We start from the raw sequence: 27,840 nt of genomic DNA, 5'->3' as shown, positions 1-27,840 counted from the left end.
AGTTTGCGATGGAGCACCATCCTGCTGCAGAATTTGTCCCTTTTTATGGTTAGGGATGTAAGAGGCAGCTAAGATTTGTTGATATTTCAGACTATTTATGTTGCCTTCCACCCTGCAGATCTCTCGCACACCCCCAAATTGGATAAGCGACAAGACTTTTGTCAGGGACTGTAGTTTTAATATCGCAATATATCGCAAACCTCCCCAAAGTTGCAATGGTATTTTTTTCCATTATTGTTCAGGCCTTGTCCTGGTGCAAAATACAATAGTAGAGATACAAGCACACTCATGGCCTCATGGATAAAAACAAAAATAGCTTTCGGAGCTGAGCAGAGAGTTGATGGGTGAGATAAACGGTCTTGAAAAGCGACCGCCAACCCCAACACACGCGCGCACACAAAAACGGCGAAAATACATGAGATCATTCATTAGTTTATGAGGTAACAAAATTGAATTGAGGACATCTGCTTTGTGTTAAATGTGGTTTGTGTTTTATTCTCTTGTGTTCCTCATGCTTGACGCAGCTGCTGCTTGGAAGTGAAGCCTTCCCAAAAGTGTAGGCTGAGTAAACATTTTTCCCCGGAGATGTGCACTTTACGTCCGGGCAGGGTTCGTTCATTAATGATTATATCCTTCTGCGTGTATTGTAATGAAAAGGGGTGGTGCGTTCGGTTGTTTTGACATAATTTGTTACCGAACAAACGGGCATGCGCTCTCGCTTAGTCTACTTCCTGCTACGTCATTGTTATGTCAGGTTATCGATGGAGACCGAGACTGAACAGAAAACTAATCTCACAATACGCATAGTATATGTTGGTACCGTATTTTTCACACTATAAGTCACAGTTTTTTTCATAGTTTGGCTGGGGGTGCGACTTATACTCAGGAGCGACTTATGTGTGAAATTATTAACACATTATGATATCATTTCACCTGTTATTTTGGTGTTTTGGAGTGACACTGATGGTTTGGTAAACTTGTTAGCATGTTCTTTATGCTATAGTTATCTGAATAACTCTTAATAGCTATGTTACGTTAACATACTGGCCACGTTGGCATTTCATTGTTCATGCATCATGTAACATGTACATTATTCAGCATGTTGTTCTCCATTGTATTTTTATTTTAATTTGCCTTTCAAGATGACATATCTGTTCTATGTGTTGGATTTTCTCAAGTGAATTTCCCCCAAAAATGCGACTTAGGCTACGTTCATACTACAGGTCTTAATGCACGAATCCGATTTTTTGTCATATCTGTTTTTTTTGGCGTGCCGGTTCAGACTGCCTTTGTCCATTGAGACCATTCAAGTATTACGCATGCGCACTAATTCGCAGTCCGACAAGCTCTGAGCAAGACGACCCGCATGCGCAGAAGCATCAAAACAAATGACCACACATGCTGGCTGTCATACGTCATTCCAGGGATATCATATTTTGCTTTTTAAAAAGAGGACACAAATAACAGACATAAATAATCCCATTTTAGGCTTATATTCAAAGTATATGGATCGATAGCATGCAAGCACTGTCCGTGCATGTCACACACACATACGCGCAGTTTGCCCAGGCTCTCGGCCGTGTAAGCAATGTTGAAATATTGTTTATATGGAGCAGACAGAAAACCGATCATTCTCAGGCTTATCCTCAACCCATTTTTATTTTTTGTATGACTGTTGTCAAGCCCGACCCTTCCTAAAAAGCAGTGTTCAAGGCAAGCTAGGCGCTAATAACGCACAGCTCCACCGCTACCGTGGCGTCTCTCTCGGTTTTTGATGACGTAATTCCTGCATGAATTTCAATTTGACAGACTGGACAGTACAGACCGCCGCGACAGTCTGGACAAATGTGGCCCAGATCGGATTTGAACCACATACGAAAGTGACCCAGATCGGATTTGAAATGGTCCAGTTCTATGCGACTTGTCACGTTCAGAGCGTCAAGTTAATGCCTCACTCGAGTTGGTTAAACACGAAAAAATCGGATTCGTGCATTAAGACCTGTAGTATGAACGTAGCCTTAGACTCCGGTCCGACTTATACCATATTGGTCCGAATATAAGACGGCCCTGATTATAAGACAAGCCCGTCATTTTCAACACTCAAGTTTGAAAAAAGACTTTTGAACACCAAATTCATTTTTATACAGAAAATAATTACAGTACATCCGAAACAAAGGATTATAATAATATATTTGAGAGAAAAAGCATGTTATTTTGCCTCATTCAAATATTAATATCTGAACATTTAAATATGTAAACTAAAGTACAATCACATTCGTAAATGAATGGCTTCTGGTTTTTGAAATGGAAATAAACCAATCTATTGTGATAAAACAACAAAATTGCATTAACTGCAGTCACCATCAAAGTGAAGTCTAACTGTAACTGCAGTCTTGAAACAAATCTGAATAAGGAAAAACATTGCAATAAAACAATGCAAACTGGTTAAACTTGAGAGTAGCTGAGATCTGTCATGCCAGAACATCGCTTCAATGATATCTGGTGCCATCTAGCGTCGTGAATGGGTATAATGTCTGGACCGCGAATATAAAACGACCAACTCTTTTTCAGTCTTATTTCAATGCAAAAAACACTTGTCTTATATTCGGGCCAATAAAGTATATATGTATATTTTTTTTCCCTCTTCATTGCGCATTTTTGGGCTGGTGCGACTTATACTCAGATGCGACTTATAGTCCGAAAAATATTGTACTAGTGATAAACTCATTTCAATTCGCAGCTGAAGAGTGAAAACAGCTTGTTATTCTGTTTATTGGTTGTTTTGTAGAATATCCTACAATGATTTCCTGACCAGTGTACTGATAATAATTGTATCGCCATATCATGAGATCATCATTATCCTGAGCCTTGTATTGCAAATCATATCTTATGGTGAGGTACCCTCCTTTACTTGTGAGTATAGCTGAAACGAATACTCGAGAAACTCGAGTTTAAAAACTGATCCGAGTAATTTTATTCACCTCGAGTAATCGTTTATTTTGACAGCTCTAAGCATCACGTTTTGCTCGGACTACTTTTAATGCGGGACAACGCGCTGATGTTACGTGCGTAGAGGAAGAAGCAAAAAAAAATTTTTTTTAAACTTACTGCAGCCGACAGCCGCTACAAACGATGCCGACGTTGCTAAATACTAGCCCGCACGATGCTACGTTGGTAGCAGGTAGCGTCTGATGAGTCTCAAAGAGATCACATGTATGTTGAACTAGATGCGCAATGACAGACTCGGCCGCGTCTTCTGCGCAGCGTTAGTAAACAGCCGCCATCTAAAAGCAGTAGAGTGCTAAGCGCTAATAAAGAGCGCTAAGCGCTAATAAAAAAGATTAACGTTGCTGTCACTAGCTCACGTAACGTTAGTCCTGCGGAGGGCTAGGTTTCTATTAATTATGACCACTGTCGATGCGTGGCTAACGTGTCTTATATACAGGCTTTAACATAACATAGCGTTGTGGAGTGATGAGGGTGTAAAATAAAAACTTAATAATGCTAACTATCAATTTTAGCTCAGTAGTCATTGCTGGATAAAACACCAAGTAGCACTGGTCCCTAATGTGCTATAATACAGCCTGTATCATACATTTATTTTAAACACTTCAAAAACTCAAAATCCTATCAGGACTTACAGTTTAGAGTCTTTAGACTAACTTAAAACTTCACTAGAACTTAAAAATGGCTTGACACAAAAAGAAATTCAATTGAAACACGTGGGAAAAAATCCTAACTTTTAAGTGATGTGTGTTATCAAGCGTAACGGCATTTTTAGGTAAGATATATATATATATATATTTTTTTTTTCTTTTCTTTTTTTTCTTTTTTTAATAAGATCTAAAAGTTTTTTGATTGAAAGCAGTGAATTAGTCTTTTTTTTCTTTTTTTTAGTCACAATTGAGATGCAATTGTTGGCTGTTTTCAACAATGTACATCGAAAATAAAGACATTGATTGACTGAAAATGGTTCAATATTAGATGAAATGTCTTGTTTTCTCATCTAAATTTATAATTGCTCTTTACCTAAAAAAATGTTTTATCCGATTACTCGATTAATCGATAGGATTTTCAGTCGATTACTCGATTACTAAAATATTCGATAGCTGCAGCCCTACTTGTGAGTGTATAATTTTACAGTACGCAAAAAACATTGTGAAATATTTTGTTAACGTTGGATTTTGCTAAACCGAAGCAGTATAACTTGGAAAAATACTTTATTTGTCCATTAAGATTTGAAAGGAGTGCTTTTATTTTAGTCCCGCTTTCACCTCAGGGGTTAATTTACTAAATTCGCTGGATTGGACTTCACTGAGCCCCATCCCATAGTCCTTTTGTTTGTAAAATACACCAAATAAGCTCCACAGTAACATTATCAGTTAAACATAAATCGGACTGCTTGACTTATGACATTATAGCCACAGCCATGAACTGCAAATGTTGTAAAGTACTTAAGGGTGGGAGCGGAAAGAAAGGAAGGATAAGAATTTCTGTTGCTGATCCTATCTTAAATGGAATTATGAAAAGGCAACAGCAACAGAAACACTTGCTCCTCTCTTAAAGCAAGCCTACTACTATAACGTAAATATGCTAAGGGTTGAAGCTTCCAGAATAATCCACATTCACCCACATTAAGTCCTGAATCCAAAATAATAAAGGATTTCCTGTTTTCTCACCGTGTTCTGTGTTTTAAATATGCCCATAAGCAATCTGGGTTGCTGAAACAGCAATCTGATAATCACGCAATTTCCTATTTAAAAGACATTTACAAGACAATAAGAACTAAAGATTTGAAAGTGAGAACAGCTCGGGCACAAAAGGACATCTTGCTTCAGTGCAATCATTGCTGAGCTATGAGTCACGTTTCTCTTATTTTCCATTTGTCCAGGAAGCTGCCGAAAAGTGAGACTTGTCGTGCGACGGAGGAAACTATTGCGGAGAGAATTTAAATTGAAGCAAGAAAGGGTAATTGATGGACACATGTATTTCCTGTTCAGTGCTGCATGTGAAATGCCATGGTAGTGAAAAAAAGCATGTCACTAATATAAGGTTTAATGGCATAATACTATGTTGACCATTTTATAACTTTTTTAATGGAATTTGAACTTCCTAATTATAACAATACACTGGCACATTATCACTAATGTATATGAAGAGATTCACCCTTAAGGTCCTGAGCCTTTTTTATGTATTTATTTTTTTAGTTTTTTTTATGGCCTTTTTCCCTCCAATGCGTTTTATTTTGTCTCCACAGTCCCTGACAAAAGTCTTGTTGCTTATCCATTTTGTAGAAATAATTGCTAATAACCTGACTTTGAATTATTCAATTGGTTTCACAAATGGCTCATATGAAAGCTAAGAACCTCCCAAATGATGAAATGACCCCCCTGCTGCAGAATTTGTCCCTTTTTACGGTTAGGAATGTAAGAGGCAGCTAAGATTTGTTGATATTTCAGACTATTTATGTTGCCTTCCACCCTGCAGATCTCTCGCACACCCTCATACTGGATGTAACCCCAGACCATGATTTTGCCACCACCAAACTTCACTGTTTTCTGAGTGAATCTCGGATCCATGCGGGCTCCAGTAGGTCTCCTGCAATATTTGCAACGGCTGTGGTGTAATTCAATGGAAGATTCATCTGAAAAATCCACCTTTTGCCACTTTTTCAGCATCCATCCTTTTGAAAGGCTGTGGGCCTTGGCATATGCCACACGGATTTTTAATTGTCTTTTGTTTAATGCTGGTTTCTGGGCACTGATTCGACCGTGGAGGACAAATTTTAGCTGCCTCTTACATTCCTAACCATAAAAAGGGACAAATTCTGCAGTAGGATGGTGCTCCATCGCATACCTTATTGTCTACCCCAAAGTTCCTCAAGGCAAAGAAGATCAAGATCCTCCAGAACTGGCCAGCCCAGTCACCAGACATGAACATCATTGAGCATGTCTGGGGTAGGATGAAAGAGGAAGCATGGAAGACGAAACCCAAGAATGTTGATGAACTCTGGAAGGCATGCAAGACTGCTTTCTTTGATGTTCCTGATGACTTGTATGAATCCTTGCCGAACCGCATGTATTCAGTTCTTCAAGCCCATGGAAGTCATACAAAATATTAAATGTGGATCTCACAGCACCACTACTTAATTCGCTTATGTTATGCCAGATATTTTTGTATTTGAAGTACATTTTTTGTTCAATTTTCACAACACTTTCCCTAGGTGACAAAACTTTTGTCTTGCCAAAATTTAATCTTTATGTCTTTATTAAATGATCAATTTTTTTTCAGTGAAACAAATATATTTTTGTACATGCAACATCATTTGGGAGGGTCTTAGCTTTCATATGAGCCATTTCTGAAACCAATTGAATCATTAAAAGTCAGGTTATTAGCAATTGTTTCTACAAAATGGATAAGCGACAACACTTTTGTCAGGGACTGTACTGTTTAGCTTTTATTGTTGTTTTCTAGATGTTAAGCGCTAAGCTAATTAGCTAATTCGCTAATGTGTATTTCATACGCAGAACGTGTAAAACCGTGATTACGTACAGCTGTAACACTACAAACATGTCAAATAGTACAGAAATCTGTGAAAACCAAGTATATTGGTTAAAAGAAGTCTTATTTCTAAACACACTTTGTTTCCAGAAAATTTGGAATTCATTCCACCTGTGTAAATTTTATTGCATTGTTGAGAGAAATAAAGTACTGCCTTTAAAATGGTTAATGTTTTTGCACTTTCTTGTAAAAAAAAAAAAAAAAAAAATTTAAATAAATAAATAAATTAAAAAAAAACAGCTTAACGGCAGCTTTTTGTTGTATGGGCATGTTTCCATCATTCCTGTTGAATCATTAAGATACTTTAAAGAAATAATGAACATAAATGTGTTTGGCTACTTTATTAATTAGTAATGTACGATGACCGATAATCGTGATAAACGTAATCATCGTCATACCATGATCATCGTTCAATTATCAAATCATAGCACCCTGAATCGTAATCGAATCGAGTCGTGGGGTGCGTAAGATTGCACACCCTTCTAGCTTATATCCCTTCGATCTCATCATCTATTTGTACGGATCTTTGAGCCAGGTCCATGCCATTGAATACAATTACATTGAGTAAAAACAAAGACTAAAGTTGTTGTATTTGTTTTTAACATTTTGGTGCTAAATATAATTTCAACTGGGAGGACTAGCAGTGAATGCTCATCTTTCAGTGCCATTGACTGCACTAGATGTCCATTTCTTTTGGCCTGAGAGCGACGATTCGTTCATTCGCCCTTCCCAGTCTTAATGAATTTGAAGTCTAGCGCCATGATTGGAAGCCAATTAGTTCCCCTCCAAGGGTTAATAGTGTCTACATTTCTAAAATGTGCTGACATTTTGAGCACAACCCATTGGAATTCCCAATCCCAATTCATAACAAAGCTGGCTTGCTAGCCAGGCTCCCAGGCATAGACAAATGTTACGTACTTGTGGACAATGTTAACATTGTTCCGAGTCCCTTTTGGGAAAGAAAACAATTTGCTAGAGGGGTCAGATAAGTATTGAAAGTGCATATGACACCAAAAAGCATGTTTATTTATATTTCACGTGGTGTTTTATGCCCCTGAATGAAATGGACCGCTTGGATGTGTGTGGAAGAGATCGTTTTATATATTCAATTTTTGAATACCGCGCCATGAAAATGAGTGACTTCCGGCTTCAATCTCGGGTTTAGAACGAATGCGAATGTGACGTCACCCGGGTCAGCATCTCACAATACAGCATTGCTTTATAGCATGCAGGTGGACTGCGGATTCAGCTGATTGTGCAGATAAAATTTGTTTATTTTTCGCATCACGCCAGCCAAACGGCTGCAGGCTTTTGTAGCTGCACCAGGGAGAGGTGGGCATGTGAGCCTTTTTGGGTTTCAGAAAGTTCCCGTGCACCACGAGATCGGCCAAAACAAGTGTGCAACAACTATGGGACTATTGGACTTACAGTGCGGCAAATAAGTATTTAGTCAACCACTAATTGTGCAAGTTCTCCCACTTAAAAATATTAGAGAGGCCTGTAATTGTCAACATGGGTAAACCTCAACCATGAGAGACAGAATGTGGGAAAAAAAACAGAAAATCACATTGTTTGATTTTTAAAGAATTTATTTGTAAATCATGGAGGTAAATAAGTATTCGGTCAATACCAAAAGTTCATCTCAGTACTTTGTTATGTACCCTTTGTTGGCTATAACGGAGGCCAAACGTTTTTTGTAACTCTTCACAAGCTTTTCACACACTGTTGCTGGTATTTTGGCCCATTCCTCCATGCAGATCTCCTCTAGAGCAGTGATGGTTTGGGAATGTCGTTGGGCAACACGGACTTTTAATTCCCTCCACAGATTTTCGATGGGGTTGAGATCTGGAGACTGGCTAGGCCACTCCAGGACCTTGAAATGCTTCTTACAAAGCCACTCCTTTGTTGCCCTGGCTGTGTGTTTGGGATCACTGTCATGCTGAAAGACTCAGCCACGTCTCATCTTCAATGCCCTTGCTGATGGAAGGAGATTTTCACTCAAAATCTCTCGATACATGGCCCCATTCATTCTTTCCTTTACACAGATCAGTCGTCCTGGTCTCTTTGCAGAAAAACAGCCCCAAAGCATTATGTTTCCACCCCCATGCTTCACAGTGGGTATGGTGTTCTTTGGATGCAATTCAGTATTCTTTCTCCTCCAAACAAGAGAACCTGTGTTTCTATCAAAAAGTTCTATTTTGGTTTCATCTGACCATAACACATTCTCCCAGTCCACTTCAGGATCATCCAAATGCTCTCTAACGAACCGCAGACGGGCCTGGACGTGTACTCTCTTTAGCAGGGGGACACGTCTGGCACTGCAGGATTTGAGTCCCTGGCGGCGCATTGTGTTACTGATAGTAGCCTTTGTTACTGTGATCCCAGCTCTCTGTAGGTCATTCAGTAGGTCCCCCCGTGTGGTTCTGGGATTTTTGCTCACCGTTCTTGTTATCATTTTGACGCCACTGGGTGAGATCTTGCATGGAGCCCCAGATCGAGGGAGATTATCAGTGGTCTTTTATGTCTTCCATTTTCTAATAATTGCTCCCACATTTGATTTCTTTACACCAAGCGTTTTACCTATTGCAGATTCAGTCTTCCCAGCCTGGTTCAGGTCTACAATTTTGTCTCTGGTGTCCTTCCACAGCTCTTTGATTTGGCTCTTTGTGACTGACTGACATTGTGGACAGGTGTCTTTTATACCGATAATGAGTTAAAACAGGTGCCATTAATACAAGTAACGAGTGGATCCTCGTTAGACCTCGTTGGAAGAAGTTAGACCTCTTTGACAGCCAGAAATCTTGCTTGTTTGTAGGTGACCAAATACTTATTTTCCACTCTAATTTGGAAATAAAATCTTTAAAAATTAAACAATGTGATTTTCTGTTGTTTTTTTTTTCCCCATTTTGTCTCTCATGGTTGAGGTTTACCCATGTTGACAATCACAGGCCCCCCATGAGTCATCACCTTATCGTGGTGGAGGGGTTTGCGTGTCTCAATGATCCTAGGAGCTATGTTGTCTGGGGCTTTAAGCCCCTGGTAGGGTCAACCATGGCAAACAGGTCCTAGGTGAGAGGCCAGACAAAGTATGGCTCAAAAAGACCCCTTATGACGAGCAAGATTATTGAACCCCAGTTTCCCTTGCCCGGACGCGGGTTACCGGGGCCCCCCTCTGGAGCCAGGCCTGGAGGTGGGGCTCGAAGGCAAGCGTCTGGTGGCCGGGCCTGTCCCCATGGGGCCCGGCCGGGCTCAGCCCGAAAAGGCAACGTGGGTTCCCCTTCCCATGGGCTCACCACCTGTGGGAGGGGCCAAAGGGGTCGGGTGCGTAGGGAGTTGGGCGGCAGCCAAAGGCGGGGGCCTTGGCGGTCCGACCCCCAGCTGCTGAAGCTAACTCTTGGGACATGGAATGTCACCTCTCTGGCAGGGAAGGAGCCTGAGCTGGTGTGTGAGGCAGAGAAGTTCCGACTAGATATAGTCGGACTCTCCTCCACACACAGCTTGGGTTCTGGTACCAATCCTCTCGAGAGGGGTTGGACTCTCTTCCACTCTGGAGTTGCCCATGGTGAGAGGCGCCGGGCAGGTGTGGGCATACTTATTGCCCCCCGGCTTGGCGCCTGTACGTTGGGGTTTACCCCGGTAGATGAGAGGGTAGCCTCCCTCCGCCTTCGGGTGGGGGGACGGGTTCTAACTGTTGTTTGTGCTTATGCACCGAACAGCAGTTCAGAATACCCACCCTTTTTGGAGTCCTTGGAGGGTGTGCTAGAGAGCGCCCCCTCTGGGGACTCCCTCGTTCTACTGGGGGACTTCAACGCTCACGTGGGCAATGACAGTGAGACCTGGAGGGGCGTGATTGGGAGGAACGGCCCCCCCGATCAGAACCCGAGTGGTGTTCTGTTATTGGACTTCTGTGCTCGTCACGGTTTGTCTATAACGAACACCATGTTCAAACATAGGGGTGTCCATATGTGCACTTGGCACCAGGACACCCTAGGCCGCAGTTCGATGATCGACTTCGTAATCGTGTCATCGGACTTGCGGCCGCATGTTTTGGACACTCGGGTGAAGAGAGGGGCGGAGCTGTCAACTGATCACCACCTGGTGGTGTGTTGGCTCCGATGGCGGGGGAAGATGCTGGCCAGACCTGGCAGGCCCAAACGTATTGTGAGGGTCTGCTGGGAACGTCTGGCAGAATCCCCTGTCAGAAAAAGTTTCAACACCCACCTCCGGCAGAACTTCTCCCTTGTCCCGGGGGAGGTGGGGGACATTGAGTCCGAGTGGGCCATGTTCCGCACCTCCATTGTTGAGGCGGCCGATCAGAGCTGTGGCCGTAAGGTGGTTGGTGCCTGTCGTGGCGGCAATCCCCGAACCCGCTGGTGGACACCAGCGGTAAGGGATGCCGTCAAGCTGAAGAAGGAGGCCTATCGGGCCTTTTTGGCCTGTGGGACTCCGGAGGCAGCTGACAGGTACCGGCTGGCCAAGCGGACTGCGGCCTCGGCGGTCGCCGAGGCAAAAACTCGGACATGGGAGGAGTTCGGTGAGGCCATGGAAAACGACTTCCGGATGGCTTCGAGGAAATTCTGGTCCACCATCCGGCGTCTGAGGAGAGGAAAGCAGTGCACTATTAACACTGTGTATAGTGAAGATGGTGTACTGCTGACCTCGACTCGGGACGTCGTGAGTCGGTGGGGAGAATACTTCGAAGCCCTCCTCAATTCCACCGACACGCCTTCCTTTGAGGAAGCAGAGTCTGGGGACTCTGAGGTGGGCTCTTCGATCTCTGGGGTTGAAGTCACTGAGGCGGTTGGTAAGCTCCTCGGTGGCAAGGCCCCGGGGGTGGATGAGATCCGCCCGGAGTTCCTAAAGGCTCTGGATGTTGTAGGGCTGTCATGGCTGACACGCCTCTACAACATCGCGTGGACATCGGGGACAGTGCCTCTGGATTGGCAGACCGGGGTGGTGGTCCCCCTTTTCAAAAAGGGGGACCGGAGGGTGTGTTCCAATTATAGAGGAATCGCACTCCTCAGCCTCCCCGGTAAAGTCTATTCAGGGGTGCTGGAGAGGAGGGTCCGTCGGGAAGTCGAATCTCGGATTCAGGAGGAGCAGTGTGGTTTTCGTCCCGGCCGTGGAACAGTGGACCAGCTCTACACCCTCAGCAGGGTCCTCGAGGGTGCATGGGAGTTCGCCCAACCAGTCTACATGTGTTTTGTGGATTTGGAGAAGGCGTTCGACCGTGTGCCTAGGGGAATCCTGTGGAGGGTGCTCCGGGAGTACGGGGTACCGAGCCCCTTGGTAAGGGCTGTTCGGTCCCTGTACGACCGGTGTCAGAGTCTGGTCCGCATTGCCGGCAGTAAGTCGAATTCGTTCCCAGTGAGGGTTGGACTCCGCCAAGGCTGCCCTTTGTCACCGATTTTGTTCATAACTTTTATGGACAGAATTTCTAGGCGCAGCCGAAGCGTTGAGGGAGTCCGGTTTGGTGACCTCAGCATTGAATCTCTGCTTTTTGCAGATGATTTAGTGCTGTTGGCTTCATCAAGCCGTGACCTCCAACTCTCACTGGAGCGGTTCGCAGCTGAGTGTGAAGCGGCTGGGATGAAGATCAGCACCTCCAAATCCGAGACCATGGTCCTCAGTCGGAAAAGGGTGGAGTGCCCTCTCCGGGTCGGGGATGAGATCCTGCCCCAAGTGGAGGAGTTCAAGTATCTTGGGGTCTTGTTCACGAGTGACGGTAGGAGGGAGCGGGAGATCGACAGGCGAATCGGTGTGGCGTCTGCAGTAATGCGGACGCTGCACCGGTCCGTAGTGGTGAAGAAGGAGCTGAGCCGAAAGGCAAAGCTCTCGATTTACCAGTCGATCTACGTTCCTACCCTCACCTATGGTCACGAGCTTTGGGTCGTGACCGAAAGAACAAGATCCCGGATACAAGCGGCCGAAATGAGTTTCCTCCGCAGGGTGTCCGGGCTCTCCCTTAGAGATAGGGTGAGAAGCTCGGTCATCCGGGAGGGACTCGGCGTCGAGCCGCTACTCCTCCGCGTAGAGAGGAGCCAGCTGAGGTGGCTCGGGCACCTGGTTCGGATGCCTCCCGGACGCCTCCCTGGAGAGGTGTTCCGGGCATGTCCCACCGGCGGGAGGCCCCGGGGACGACCCAGGACACGCTGGAGAGACTATGTCTCTCGGCTGGCCTGGGAACGCCTTGGGATCCCGCCGGAGGAGCTGGTTGAAGTGGCTGGGGAGAGGGAAGTCTGGGCTTCCCTGTTAAAGCTGCTGCCCCCGCGACCCGACCCCGGAACAAGCGGAAGATAATGGATGGATGGATGGATGGACAATCACAGGCCTCTCTAATCTTTTCAAGTAGGAGAACTTGCACAATTGGTGGTTGACGAAATACTTATTTGCCCCACTGTACGAGGAAGTGAGTAAACATCGTGTTTTGTATTATGTCAAATACTGGGATCATGGCACACGTTTTAATACGGAGGTGGCTTGCATTTTGTGGCTGATTGTCCACTGAGAATGCCACTCGGCCGACGACCAGCGGCTTGTCGCACCCCCCGCCGCCGGGAGAGCGCTATACTCGGCTTATTGCACTCTTCTTGTGCCCGGTGTTCTGTCAAATTTTCCACCCCATCAGAAATTGCAACTTTGTGTTAAAAATGGCCGCAAATACAGCAATTACAAAGTAAACACTCCTAACTTTCTTTAAATAAAGGAATATTTACATTTGATCATGGATGGACATGTAGAAAAGTTCTCCTCAGACACATCCTGCCTTGTTAGCTGCACAGAACAACTGCATGCCGCTCTCTCACCGTTTACGTCTTCGCCATGTTTTTAAGCATTAATTTACGCCATATTTGTGTTGACCATGTGGCAGCTACGCTCTCCACCGACGTCGGCCGGTTTGTCTGGCGGTCTTTCTCTAGTTGCTTCCCTGGCAAACGAGCTCTTCTGCCCGCAGCAGGGGAACGATGTGCTGTACATGCTCGCCGCTGGCGGGTTGCCGATCAGTGAAGACAATCAACAACCTCGCCGCGGTGTGAGATGATCCGGGGTAGTTTTGTGTGATATTTCGCTTCAAAGACTTTGAAACATCACTCTGCTTGGGTTAGCATGTCGGCTAGCTGTCACGCCTCCTGGTTTGTTTATGCTCTCCAAAGCCGGGGCAGGGAAATGACAAAAGCCGGACAAACTCCGGTGGCATAAAATACCGTTCGGGTGGTTTAAGAAGTCAGCAGTCTCGACCATTATGCAGTAATTTAGCCCTGTCGTACTGAATAAACGCATTTTAAATATTTCATATTCCATTTTGCACAAGACTGTTATTTGTCATGACCATACCATTTATTAAGCAATTTGGGGAAAAATACTGAGATAAAAAGAATATCCTGTAAAAATATTGGAGTAGAAAGATAAAAACAATGATGACATTTTCTTGCTCTCTGGTGCATTTTCGTCGTTCTGAATCTTCCTCCTCTATTGGGCTGAATTCTAAATCAGCCAGATGGTGGCGCCAGAGCGCCATAATGACAGGAGTAGCTAAACGGCAGATTGAAAGACTCTTTTCTCGTCATCTGCACTTTGCCAAATTGTTGTATATAGTCCAATCGTCTCAAAATATGATTATAATTCACACAATAATGCTATTTAAGAGGTTTTTAAAGGTGTCACAGGCACTTTAAATACAGCAAAAAGGTTAAGTTGGCAACATGACAGAAAAGCTCTTGTTCACTCGTACAGTTAACATGCGTTCAAATCCATATAAAAGCAATACAAATAAACGCCACATAGTAACTTCATGAAACCTGAATGCCAGTCAATAGGTTGGATGAGCTGATATGGTCCAAAGGCCGTGAAATGCAGTTATTTTATAGAATTAACACCATGCTAGGTGCGCAGTGTGCAAAGTTGGAAAAAGATTTCAGCAGGTTGTACCCTTTCAGTACGGGATTAGAGGTATAAATTATGCTGACAATCCAATTAATGTGAGACATACCTGCCACATTAACTTTTTCTGGATTGGTGGAGCTTGGCGTGGAGGTGCTGGAGCCATTAGTCAGACTACCTCCGGTGCCATTGTAGATGTTCTCGACCTTGGACTCAAGCTTAGCCAGCCTCAGCATGATGTTATCAAGCAGCACTGCGAGGGTCTTCTTTAAGTCTGGAAGAAATGGGCATCATTTTACTCAGGCACAATGCAGGTATATATATATATATATATATATATATACACAGACAAGACTGAAAAAGCAGCTTTTGCTCTTGCACTCCTCTTTAAAATAAACTGCTGTATTTTAAGCCAAAAGAACTGTTGTGTTCGATAGAACAATATGTCTATATGCTGCGATAGCAGATTCATGGCACATTAAGCCCCCAAACTATTTTTAATTTGTCTGTTTTACCCTGGAAACCCCCGTTTACAGATGTCGCTCAACCGCTTTTGTTTCAACCCAGCCATAAAAAGAAGGTAAGTAATTATATTATTCAAAATGTCTTGTCATTTTTATCTTACAATCATTAATTGATGTCTAATATTTCGTTTAAAAAAAAAAAAAAAACGACTTTAAAAAATTATTCACTCGCATATTTTAAACTTTTATACAAATTACATCACCATGATAAAAATGGTGTCTTTAAAAAAGTCACACCTCATAACTGTCGGTTAATTGTAATTTTTTTGTTACTGTCGCATTTTCTCCGATACGTTTGATGACAAATAATCGATCCAAACAAAGTATATTGGAAAAAAACGTTTAAAAGGTTAAAAATATGAAAAAGAAAATATCGACCACTCCTTGATGTCTGTGATTTCTGCATCGCGACCCTTGTTATATGACCATGTTTCACCCATAAAATCCCCCAAAAATCCAGCTGTGGCCATTCACAGCTGTGTCTTGACACTCAGTGATACATGCTACATGGAGTTTTTGGATCAAAAAGGTAAGTACGCGATAAAGACGCCATGACTTTAACGAGATATTAATTCTGCTCTTTCATGCTCTCACCTCCAGATAGCGTTTCGCTGTTTAATTTTTTTTTCCCAAAGCCCTCCTGTTCAAAAGTTTTTCTTCCCCCAGAAAATTTACATTTTCAACTTTCCAATGATGTATCACACGTGTATATCGGACAATTTTGAAATGTGGACAAATTGGGGGTCTCAGAGCGGAACTTCAAGTCACCTGACTGTTTTCCGCCATAACCATTTAATTCAGGGGTGGGCAAACTATTCCACAAAGGGCCGCAGTGGGTGCGGGTTTTTGTTGCAACCCATTAAGAAGACACCTTTTCACCAATCAGCTGTTTTACACGTGTAATCAGTCGATTGCAGTCAGGTGCTTCTCATTTCTGCTGAAACCTCATTGGTTAAACTAGCTGTGCTGGGTCAGTTGGAACAAAGACCAGGACCCACTGTGGCCCTCAAGGACCGGTTTGCCCACCCCTGATTTAATTCAACTATCACAATCAGCACCAGTATCAGATATTGCTCAATGTTAGGGCTGTCAAACGATTAAAATTTTTAATCGAGTTAATTCCACTTAAAAATTATTAATCGTAATTAATCGTAATTAATCGCAATTCAAACCATCTCTTAAAGCGATCCATGGATAGAAAGACTTGCAATTCTTAAAAGATAAATGTTAGTACAAGTTATAGAAATGTTATATTAAAACCCCTCTTAATGTTTTTGTTTTAATAAAATTTGTAAAATTTTCTATCAAAAAATAAACTAGTAGACCGGCATTGTTGATGTCAATAATCACACAATGCTCATGGGTGCTTAAGCCCATAAAATCAGTCGCACCCAAGCGCCAGCAGAGGGCGACAAAACTCCAAAAAACACAAGTAACAAGTTGGCATTGCACTGTGCTGTCATTTTAAGTTGTTTGTGCGGGGCATGTGCGCTAATTGTAGGGTTGTTCCGATCATGTTTTTATGCTCCCGATCCCATCATTTTAGTTTGAGTATCTGCCCGTTCCCGATATTTCCCGATCCCATTGCTTTTTTTTTTTTTGCTCCCGATTCTCACTGCACAATGGAAAAACCCATTGGCAGTGTAACAAATACTTGTTCTCCCCACTGTATATCTTGGGAAATAACATAGGGTGTAAAGAAAAAAATCAACTACCTTTCTCCCCCACATTGCTTTCCCACGATATTTCTAATTGTTGAGAGAGGGATTTTAAGGCTTTAGCCAATTAAAAAAAGGCTCCAAAGACTGCCAAATTTCATTCTACTCATTTTACACTGCCTTTTAGCTCTATATATAGGTAAATCGGCGCCATTATAGATTGAACGCAACAATGCTTAAGTAGGTCGTGCAGCGCATGCGTTAATTGCGTTAAATATTTTAACGTGATTAATTTAAAAAAATAATAATTACCGCCGTTAACGCGATAAATTTGATAACCCTACTTTAAGCCAAAACTAAAGACTCTGGATGAGTGAAGACATTTTGTCTGTAACATTAAATACAATTAGAAAATGATTTAATTATTATATATATATATATATATATATATATATATATATATTAAAAAAGGCATGTCCGATATTTTTTGCCGATTACGATATTTTGAAAATGACGTGATCGGACCCGATCGATCGGAATTCTATCGGGACATCTATAGTTAATTGCGTCAAATATTTTAACGTGATTAATTAAAAAAATTAATTACCGCCCGTTAACGCGATAATTTTGACAGCCCTACTCAATGCACTTTTAAAAGTTATACATTAAAAGTGATACATGCTACATGTAGTTTCTGGATCGGAACAAGGTAAGTACGCGATAATATCTCGTTAAAGTCATGGCGTTTTTAATTCTGCTCTCGCGTGCTCTCATCTCCAGATAGGGTTTTGCTGTTTAAAATATATATATATTTTTAGAAATGCCCTTCTGTTCAAAATTTTCCTTCCCCCAGAAAGAGATTTTAAGCTTACCAATGAGGTATCACACATTTTGAAAGTTGGCCAAATTGGGGGTCTCAGAGCGGAACTTCATGTCACCTGAGTGTTTTCCACCATATATATTTAGTCGTTCGGCCAAAGAATAAATACTAATTATTCTCTTTGAAAAAGGGCGGGACGGTAAATATGATTTTGATGGTTATTAATTGGAAAAACACTGCCATCAGTACGCATATTCCCGTACTGAAAAACAACATATGTTGCATGCAACATCAACACTATCAGGACTGTGGATTAATCATCTGTCGAAAGAGTGACTGATTGCATCGTAGAAAACCAGGGAAGCAGGATAATATCAGCTATCTGGAGTTGTGGGTCAAGTTGTCGGAGCAAAACGGAACTATGCAAAAAGTTGCCAAACTGTTGTATCTGCAGCATCTACTGTACAGTAATCATTTTAAGTTCAACCACAAACAATGTGATACCATGTGATAAGGAAGCATAGGACAGAGAAAAGTGCAAACTCATAAACCTTTAGCCGGAGTGACAACAACACTCTCATGCATCAAATGCGCTATATAAGTACTGTTCATTTACCATATAAGAGAACGGTTTACAAGACGAGAAGAGTCACAGTTAGTGGTAGTATAGTTTGAATAATAGAGCCGTTTTTGATGAGACATTATGTGTTATCATGGTCAAAAGGCACGTTTCCAATGATCCTGACAGGGTGTGGTAGGGGTTTTCCATTGGGTTATTGAGGAAAGAGCTTTATCTCTAGCGCTTCCGGAGTTACCAGCACTGTTTGATACAATTAAAAGAGACAGTATAGAAGAAAATAATAATCTGAGGCAGGTCTGACCTGAGATAACAAATTAGTACCCCTGACCCTAACCCTGACAATTGCAATAGTCTACAACACCTAGCAAAAAGTATGGAATCACCAGTCTCGGACGAGCACTCACTCAGACATTTTATCATAATAAAACCAATAAAAAGCTTGAAAAAAATAACGATTTAGTTCAAAAGTGCAACTCTTTAGCATTCAGAAACACTAAAGAAATTAATAAAAAACATTGTGGTGGTTAGTAAATGTTACTTGTATAAAGCAAGTGCAGCGAAATATATATGGAATCACTGCATTCTGAGGAAAAAAACATGGAATCACGAGAAACAAACAAAGAAATAACAATCAAAACACATCTCTAGTATTTAGTAGCACCACCTCTGGCTTTTATGACAGCTTACAGTCTCTGAGGTACGGACTTGATGAGTATTCTTCATCAATTTGGTGCCAACTCTCTTTGATTGCAGTTGCCAGATCATCCTTGCAGGTCGGAGCCTTGCTTTTTTTCCATTTTCACCTCAGGTTTCCAATAGGTTTGAGATCTGGGCTATTTGCAGGGCACGACATTGACTGGATGAGTCTTTCTCCAAGGAATGCTTTGACAGTTTTAGCTTAGTGGTATGATGCATTGTCATCTTGGAAAATGACAAACATATTTTCAATGGATGCGATAAGAAAGCTGTCTAAAATTTCAATGTAAACTTGTGCATTTATTGAGGACTTAACCACACCTCTTGGTACCTCACGATACGATACGATTTGCGATACAAAGGTCCCGATAACAATGATCTGACGATATGGCGATACAACGATTATCGATACATTGGTCAGGAAATCATTCTAGGATATTCTACAAACAACTAGTAAATAAAAACAATCTTCTGCTGTGAATTGGAATGAGTTTATCACTAGTAGACGTTCAATCCGTTTGAAGTGAGAGGGATGGCAGCAAATGAACGAACCCTCTGGCCGGTAGTGGCAGCCAATACCAGGCAATGAGGTAATTTTGGGCCATTTAAGGTCATTTGCCTGTTGATTTTCAGTTACTTCCTGTTTATTTTTGGGTATTTTATGGGTCTCTTCCTGTTCATTTTGAGTTACAGAATAGGAAATGACCAGGGAATCACCCAAATAAATAAGCAGTGACTCAAACTCAACAGAAAATGACCTGTAAATGCCCTGAAATGAACAGCAAGTGACCTGTAAATGCCCTGAAAATCAGACCGAATGACTGTGAATCTGGTTTCGAATAAACGAACGTCCCCAGTCTAAATGGACTGGGCGTTGAGCACCGTCAATGTAGCCTTAGAGTTAACTGAGACACTATTATGGTGGAAGATTTTGGTAGCAACTTGTTCATTTTTATTTATTTTTTTTTTTAGACATTGACACCTTTTTAAAACGATATCTCGATTCTTGGCAGGAGCATATCGATAACATTTTGGGATACAAAGTATCACGATTAGGGCTGCAGCTATCGAATATTTTAGTAGTCGAGTAATCGATGGACTAGTTAGTTCGAATAATCGAGTAATCGGATAAGGAAAATGAAAAATTAAAATACCTTAGCTGAGCCTCAAATGGTATGATTTTTTTTTTTTTTTAAACAAAATGACGATCTATGTACAAAAAAAGAATTGGCTAACTTACATAAAAAAGTCCGCTAGCTTAAATGCTATAAAATGCTAAAGTCATTTTTACAATGCTCTTAAATGGTTCAGACACATATTCTGAAAAAAAAAAAACGGCTAAATATACTTATAAACTAAAATATGAATGCAATAAAAAACATTACCTCAAACAAAAACGTGGCTTATGTTGGTCTTAACATGGAGCAGTTGGATTCAGCCATGTGAAAAGAGGCAGAACAATAAAACTAAATGCAAACATTTTCAAAATAAACCATTACAACGCTTTTAATTAAACGAATACTCGAGGCAACAAAATTTAATTCGAATATTTTTTTTCTAATCGAATACTCGAGTTAATCGATTAATCGTTGCAGCACTAATCACGATATATCACTATTTCGATATTTTGTCACACCCCTACTCCCCAGTGTCTTTGCCTGACATGCAGCCCCATATCTTTAAGGACTGAGGGAATTTTGATGTTTTCTTCAGGCAGTCATCTTTGTAAATCTCACTGGAACAGCACCAAACAAAAGTTCCAGCATCATCACCTTGTCAAGAGTCAAGAATCTGCATTGGACAAAGTGTCAAGAAGTTAAGAATCTGCATTGGACAAGGATGATCTGGCAACTGCAAAGAAGGAGAGTTAGAACCAAATTGATGAAGAATACTCATCAAGTCCATGCCTCGGAAACTGCAACCTGTCATAAAAGCCAGAGGTGGTGCTACTAAATACTAGAGATGTGTTTTCATTGTTATTTCTTTGTTTGTTTCTCATGATTCCAATATTTTTTTCCACAGAATGGAGTGATTCCATATATATTTCCCCGCACTTGCTCTATAAAAGTAACATTTACTGACCACCACAATGTTTTTTATTCATTTATTTTACTGTTTCTGAATGCTAAAGAGTTGCACTTTTCAACTACCGTAATTTTCGCGCTATAAGCCACACTGGACTATAGGCCGCAGCTGTCCTCACTGTATTATGGGATATTTACACCATAAGATATTAACCGGTAACACTTCATTAGACTGGGGCATCATACGACAGTCAGAAGACCAAATGAACCACCATGAAGCTTTGAACCAATTGGCTGCTAAGCTTCATTGCTTCAAGAAGCTTCATTTGGCCATCACTGCTCCCTTGGGGGAGACAGTCAATCTCTTCTGCAACCTACTGTCAACACTGTTGTTGTCCAACATGCCTCCTAGCATGCATTGCAGCGCAAAAGATGTACATAACAATCAAAATTCATGTTCTGTGCTAATTATTTATTCAGTTATTGTTCCAGTTGTTTCATTATTGCTAGTTATGTTATTTGGTAACACTTTGACAGTGGCGCCATGAGACTGTCATTATGACATGACACTGTCATGGGTATTAATGAATGCTTATAACAGATGTCATTTAGAGTTATTCGGCAAATTATCTCACTTTTGAATGGATGTAAAAGATCCGAGCTGGACATAAATGGAGTTAGTAACATAATTTGCCAAATGACACTTAATGACATCTATCATAAGCATTCAGTAATGCCCATGATAGTGTAATGTCATAATTATGACGGTCTTATGACAGTCTTATGACGCTGCTGTCAAATAAAGTGTTACCAAATACCATAACAAGCAATTAATGAAACAACTGGAACAGTAACTGAATAAATAATTAGCACAGAACATGAATTTAGATTGCTATTTACAGCTATAGTGCTGCAATGCATGCTAGGAGGCATGTGTTGCCTATTAAACACCCCCCCCCAAAAAAAAAAAAAAAAAAAAGCCGCACTGGACTATACGCCGCAGGAGTCAAAATGAAGGAAAAAAGTAGCGACTTATAGTCCGAAAATTACAGTAATTCATTATTTTTTTTCAAGCTTTTTATTTGAGTTTGTTCTACATGATAAAATGTCTGAGTGAGTTCTTATCCGAGAATGGTGATTCCGTACTTTTTGCCATTGGTTGTACAATCATCTATCAAATGCTCATGATGGTTTCTATTTTTTCTCAAGGAAGCTAAAAAAATGTTTTTATGGTTTACATTAACCCACAGTTTTTAGTTCTACAATTCCTAAAAAAACAAATGCAAAACTTGAAGGTTGCTCTGCAAGGGACTGACTGGAGTAAATCATTACAAAGCAAGGACGTAGAGATATCCAGCAATTTGCTCATGACAAAGACCAATGACGTAATGTCAAACTTCACCAGAAAGGGGAATCAACATAAAAGGAGGAATTCATTGCCTTGGTTAAACGATAAATGCAGGAAAATAATGGACAGAGATGAACAACTTAAAAAAAAAAAAATCAATTAAAATTGGTCTCACTGAAGAAGACAATTTTTTTTTACATTTTTAAGATATAAAGTAATAACTAGGGCTGTCAAAAAATTAAATTTTTTAATCGAGTTAATTACAGCTTAAAAATTAATTAATCGTAATTAATCGTAATTCAAACCATCTATAAAATATGCCATATTTTTGTGTAAATTATTGTTGGAATGGAAAGATAAGACACAAGACGGATGTATACATTCAACATACGGTACATAAGTACTGTATTTGTTTATTATAACAATAAATCAACAGGATGGCATTAACATTATTAACATTCTCTTAAAGCGATCCATGGATAGAAAGACTTTAGTTCTTAAAAGATAAATGTTAGTACAAGTTATAGAAATTTTATTTTAAAACCCCTCTTAATGTTTTCGTTTTATTAAAATTTGTAAAATTTTCAATCTAAAACTAAACTAGTAGCTCGCCATTGTTGATGTCAATAATTACACCATGCTCACTCATGGTACTAACCAATAAAATCAGTTGGACCCAAACGCCAGCAGAGGGCGCCAAACACCAAAAAACAAGTAACAAGCGGACATTACACTGTACTGTCATTTTAGTCTGTTTGAGCGGGCATGTGCGTTAATTGCATCAAATATTTTAACTAGGGCTGTCAAAATGATCACGTTAACGCGTGGTAATTAATTTTTTTAGTCAATCACGTTAAAATATTTGACGCAATTAATGCACATGTCCCGCTCAAACAGATTAAAATAACAGCACAGTGCAATGTTACTTGTTACTTGTGTTTTTTGGAGTTTTGTCGCCCTCTGCTGGCGCTTGGGTGCGACTGGGCTTAAGCACCCATGAGCATTGTGTATTGTGTAATTATTGACATCAACAATGGCGGGCTACTAGTTTATTTTTTGATTGAAAATTTAACAAATTTTAATAAAACGAAAACATTAAGAGGGGTTTTAATATAAAATTTCTATAACTTGTACTAACATTTATCTTTTAAGTACTACAAGTCTTTCTATCCATGGATCGCTTTAAGAGAATGTTAATAATGTTAATGCCATCTTGTTGATTTATTGTTATAATAAACAAATACAGTACTTATGTACCGTATGTTGAATGTCTTTTGTCTTATCTTTCCATTCCAACAATAATTTACAGAAAAAATATGGCATATTTTATAGATGGTTTGAATTGTGATTAATTATGATTAATTACTATTAATTAATTTTTAAGCTGAAATTAACTCAATTACAAATTTTAATCGTTTGACAGCCCTAATTTTAACGTGATTAACAAAAAAAATTAATTACCGCCCGTTAACGCGATAATTTTGACAGCCCTAGTAATAACTCAAAGTCTGCGAGTCTTTGCTTCATTGTCGAAGCAAAGGGGAATGCAAAAATGATAAAGAAATTAAAGACTCAAACAAATATATTAAGCTCAAAACTAACAATGCGATGTTAACTAGCTAATAAGTTTAAAATATATTTCCTTAACTCAATCAGGGAGATAACAGAAATGTTTTCACTCTCTATTCCTATTCCTACTTGTATTTTTTGGGCTGGGGTGAGGAAGTCGTCAAAGGGCAACAGAACAAACAAAACACAGTTCTTAAAACGAATATTTATTTTTCATTGCACAAAAAAGCTCCAAGCAAAAACGCAAGATTGAAACGGCTATAATAGTTTTGGCCAAAACGTGGTGTGAGAGCCACTTTTCCTGTGTCCTCTCGGAAGCACATTTATGGAACGGCCTGACCGACATATACTGTATACACAATGAATGGGTTTCTGTGCTGCAAGCTGGGCACTGGTACCGCTCGTCTGAAAAAGCCTTTATTCCCGACGCACACGCGGCACCATTGGCATTGCGCCATCCATATACAGTGTTCCGATGGCTCTCGAGAGTCTGTTAATCGCACACCAAGCACCATTAACAATGATATAAAAAGATATCGCTTTTGAAACATACTCACAGTGCACCACCATACAGTCCCTGACAAAAGTCTTGTCGCTTATCCATTTTGTAGAAACAATTGCTAATAACCTGACTTTTAATCATTCAATTGGTTTCAGAAATGGCTCATATGAAAGCTATGACCCTCCCAAATGATGTTGAATGTACAAAAATATGTTTCACTGAAAAAAGATTTATCATTTAATGAAGACAAAGGTTAAATATTGGCAAGACAAAAGTTTTGTCGCCTACAGAAAGTAGTGTGAAAATTGAACAAAAAATGTACTTCACATACAAAAATATGTTCCATAACACAAGCGAATGAAGTAGTGGTGCTGTGAGATCCAAATTTAAAATTTTTTTGACTTCCATGGGCTTTGGCAAGGATTCATAAAATTTAATGATGAAGTCATCAGGAATATCAAAGAAAGCAGTCTTACATGCCTCCCAGAGTTCATCAAGATTCTTGGGTTTCATCTTCCATGCTTCCTCTTTCATCCTACCCCAGACATGCTCAATGATGTTCATGTCTGGGGACTGGGCTGGCCAGTCCTGGAGGATCTTGATTGAAGTATGCGATGGAGCACCATTCTGCTGCAGAATTTGTCCCTTTTTATAGTTAGGAATGTAAGAGGCAGCTTAGATTTGTTGATATTTCAGACTACTTCCACCCTGCAGATCTCTCGCACTCCCCCATACTGGATGTAACCCCAGACCATGATTTTGCCACCACCAGACTTCACTGTTTTCTGAGTGAATCTCGGATCCATGCGGGCTCCAGTAGGTCTCCTGCGATATTTGCGGTGACTGTGGTGTAATTCAATGGAAGATTCATCTGAAAAATCCCCCTTTTGCCACTTTCCCAGCATCCATCCTTTTGACAGGCTGTGGGCCTTGGCAAATGCCACACAGTTTTTTTAATTGTCTGCACCCTGAGAGATCTGCAGGTGGAAATATCATGATTTGTTGATATTTCAGACTATTTATGTTGCCTTCCACACCTTCTGAGTGAATCTCGGATCCATGCGGGATCCAGTAGGTCTCCTGCGATATTTGCAGCGACTGTGGTGTAATTCAATGGAAGATTCATTTGAAAAATCCACCTTTTGCCACAAAACAGTGAAGTTTGGTGGTAGCAAAATCATGGTCTAGGGTTACATCCAGTATGAGGGAGTGCGAGAGAGCTGCAGAGTGGAAGGCAACATAAATAGTCTGAAATATCAACAAATCTTAGCTGCCTCTTAAATTCCTAACCATAAAAAGGGACAAATTCCGCAGCAGGATGGCGCTCCATCGCATACTTCAATCTCTACCTCAAAGTTCCTCAAAGCAAAGAAGATCAAGATCCTCCAGGACTGGCCAGCCCAGTCACCAGACATGAACAGGATGAAAGAGGAAGCATGGAAGACGAAATCCAAGAATATTGATGAACTCTGGGAGGCATGCAAGGCTGCTTTCTTTGATGTTCCTGATGACTTCAATAAATTGTATGAATCCTTGCCAAACCGCATGGATGCAGTCCTTCAAGCCCATGGAAGTCATACAAATTACTAAATTTGGATCTCACAGCACCACTACTTAATTCGCTTATGTTATGTAACATATTTTTGTATTTAAAGTACTTTTTTTTTTCTTTTCAATTTTCACACTACTTTGTGTAGGCGACAAAACTTTTGTCTTGCCAAAACTTGACCTTTATGTCGTCATGAAATGATAAATCTTTTTTCAGTGAAACAAATATATTTTTGTACATTCAACATCATTTGGGAGGGTCTTAGCTTTCATATGGGCCATTTCTGAAACCAACTGAATAATCAAAAGTCAGGTTATTAGTAGGGCTGCAGCTATCTATTATCTTAGTAGTCGATTAATCGATGAACTATTTAGTTCGAATAATCGGATGAGGAACATAAAAAATTAAAATACCTGAGCTGAGCCTCAAACGGCATTAAAAATTTAAATAAATAAGGATCTATGTACAACAAAAGAACAATTGGCTAACTTACATAGCAAAAGTCCGCTAGCTTAAATGCTATAAAATGCTAACTTTTTTTTTTTTTTTTTTTACAGTGCTCTGAACAAATGGTTCAGACACATATTCCCACAAAAATGGCTAAATATACCTATTAGTACTGCAACGATTAATCGATTAACTCGAGTATTCGATTGCAAAAAAATATTCGAATTAAATTTTGTTGCTTCAAGTATTGGTTTAATTAAATTGGCGTTTTAATGGTTTATTTTGAAAGTGTTTGAAATTAGTTTTATTGATGAGGGTGGGTACACTGCCCTCTGGTCTGCCTCTTTTCACATGGCTGAATCCAACTGCTCCCTGTTAAGACCAACGCAAGCTAAGTTTTTGTTTGAGCTAATGTTTTTAATGCATTCCTAATTTAGTTTAGAAGTATATTTAGCCATCTTTTATGGGAATATGTGTCTTAACCATTTGTTAAGAGCATTGTAAAAAAAAAAAAAAAAAAAAAGAAAAAATAGCATTTTATAGCATTTATGCTAGCGGAATTTTTCTATGTAAATTAGCCAGTTGTTCTTTTTTTTGTACATAGATCCTCATTTAAACAAAATGTTACACCGTTCGAGGCTCAGCTCAGGTATTTTAATTTTTCATGTTCCTCATCCGATTACTCGATTATTCGAACTAAGTAGTCCATCGATTAATCGACTACTAAAATATTCGATAGCTGCAGCCCTAATACCTATAATATAAAATACGAATATTTAAAAAAAACTTTAGCATAAACAGAAACTTAGCTTAGGTTGGTCTTAACAGGGAGCAGCTGGATAATGAGGCAGACTAGAGGGCAGTGTATCCACCCAAATCAATAAAGCTAAATGCAAACACTTTCAATACAAACCATTACAACGCCACTTTAATTAGACGAACTCGAAGCAGCAAAATTTAATTCAAATATTTTTTTCTAATCGAATACTCGAGTTAATCGATTAATTGTTGCAGCACTAATTATTAGCAATTGTTTCTACAGAGTGGATATGCGACAAGACTTTTGTCAGAGACTGTATATGCTTTCCAAATACTGTCATGCAATATTTTAGAGAGGGATCATTTCCTGCGGCATGAAAACTAAGAACTGCTATACAGAATAAGATCAGCATCCCTGGCAACCAGATCTCAATCATACAACAAAACAAGGACAAGGTAAACTGAGCGCATCATGGATTAGAGCAGCAATAAAGGCTTACAGTATGGACAGCACCCATTTTGTCCTTTAGCATAATCTCCTTGAATTCTGATTCCACAAGCACAAAAGCATTCAGGTCACAAAAACGCCCCACAACTGCTGCTGCACAGCACAGAAACAATGAGTGCAGGTCAGCTGCTTTCACATCCAGTGAAACATTACAGTTAGTCAGTTTAGAGTAAATGAATTGGAATTTAATACCGCCCAATTCACCGGTTTGGAGTAGGTCAAATGAAATGAGGTTTTGACACGACTAAGATATGTCTAAAACTAAGTTTTTTCGTCCAGAAAAACAACACTGGTTGACAGCAGGTGGCAGAGGAGGTTGTCTATCTCTCCCATACTAAGTGAGCAGTGGTGGCCAAATGAAGCTTCTTGAATCAATGCAGCTTTGCAGCCAATTGGTTCTTTATGGTGCTTTCA

The 27,840-nt window shown here is 40.4% G+C and overlaps 1 protein-coding gene across 1 annotated transcript in view; it reads right to left on the bottom strand.

Annotated features, from left to right (window-relative positions):
• The window catches only part of mgat5 (alpha-1,6-mannosylglycoprotein 6-beta-N-acetylglucosaminyltransferase), a 148,536-nt gene that overhangs the window by 90,563 nt on the left and 30,133 nt on the right, over positions 1-27,840 (bottom strand). The window contains exon 3 of the mRNA XM_057855988.1: positions 14,552-14,716. Coding sequence (XP_057711971.1) covers positions 14,552-14,716 — 165 coding nt within the window. The remainder of the gene's footprint in view (positions 1-14,551; positions 14,717-27,840) is intronic.

This window comes from Corythoichthys intestinalis, chromosome 2 (genome assembly GCF_030265065.1).
Source record: "Corythoichthys intestinalis isolate RoL2023-P3 chromosome 2, ASM3026506v1, whole genome shotgun sequence".
In the NCBI taxonomy this organism is placed as follows: Eukaryota; Metazoa; Chordata; class Actinopteri; order Syngnathiformes; family Syngnathidae; genus Corythoichthys; species Corythoichthys intestinalis.
Note: the sequence above shows the minus strand (reverse complement) of the source record. Positions and strands in the feature narration are given on the sequence as shown.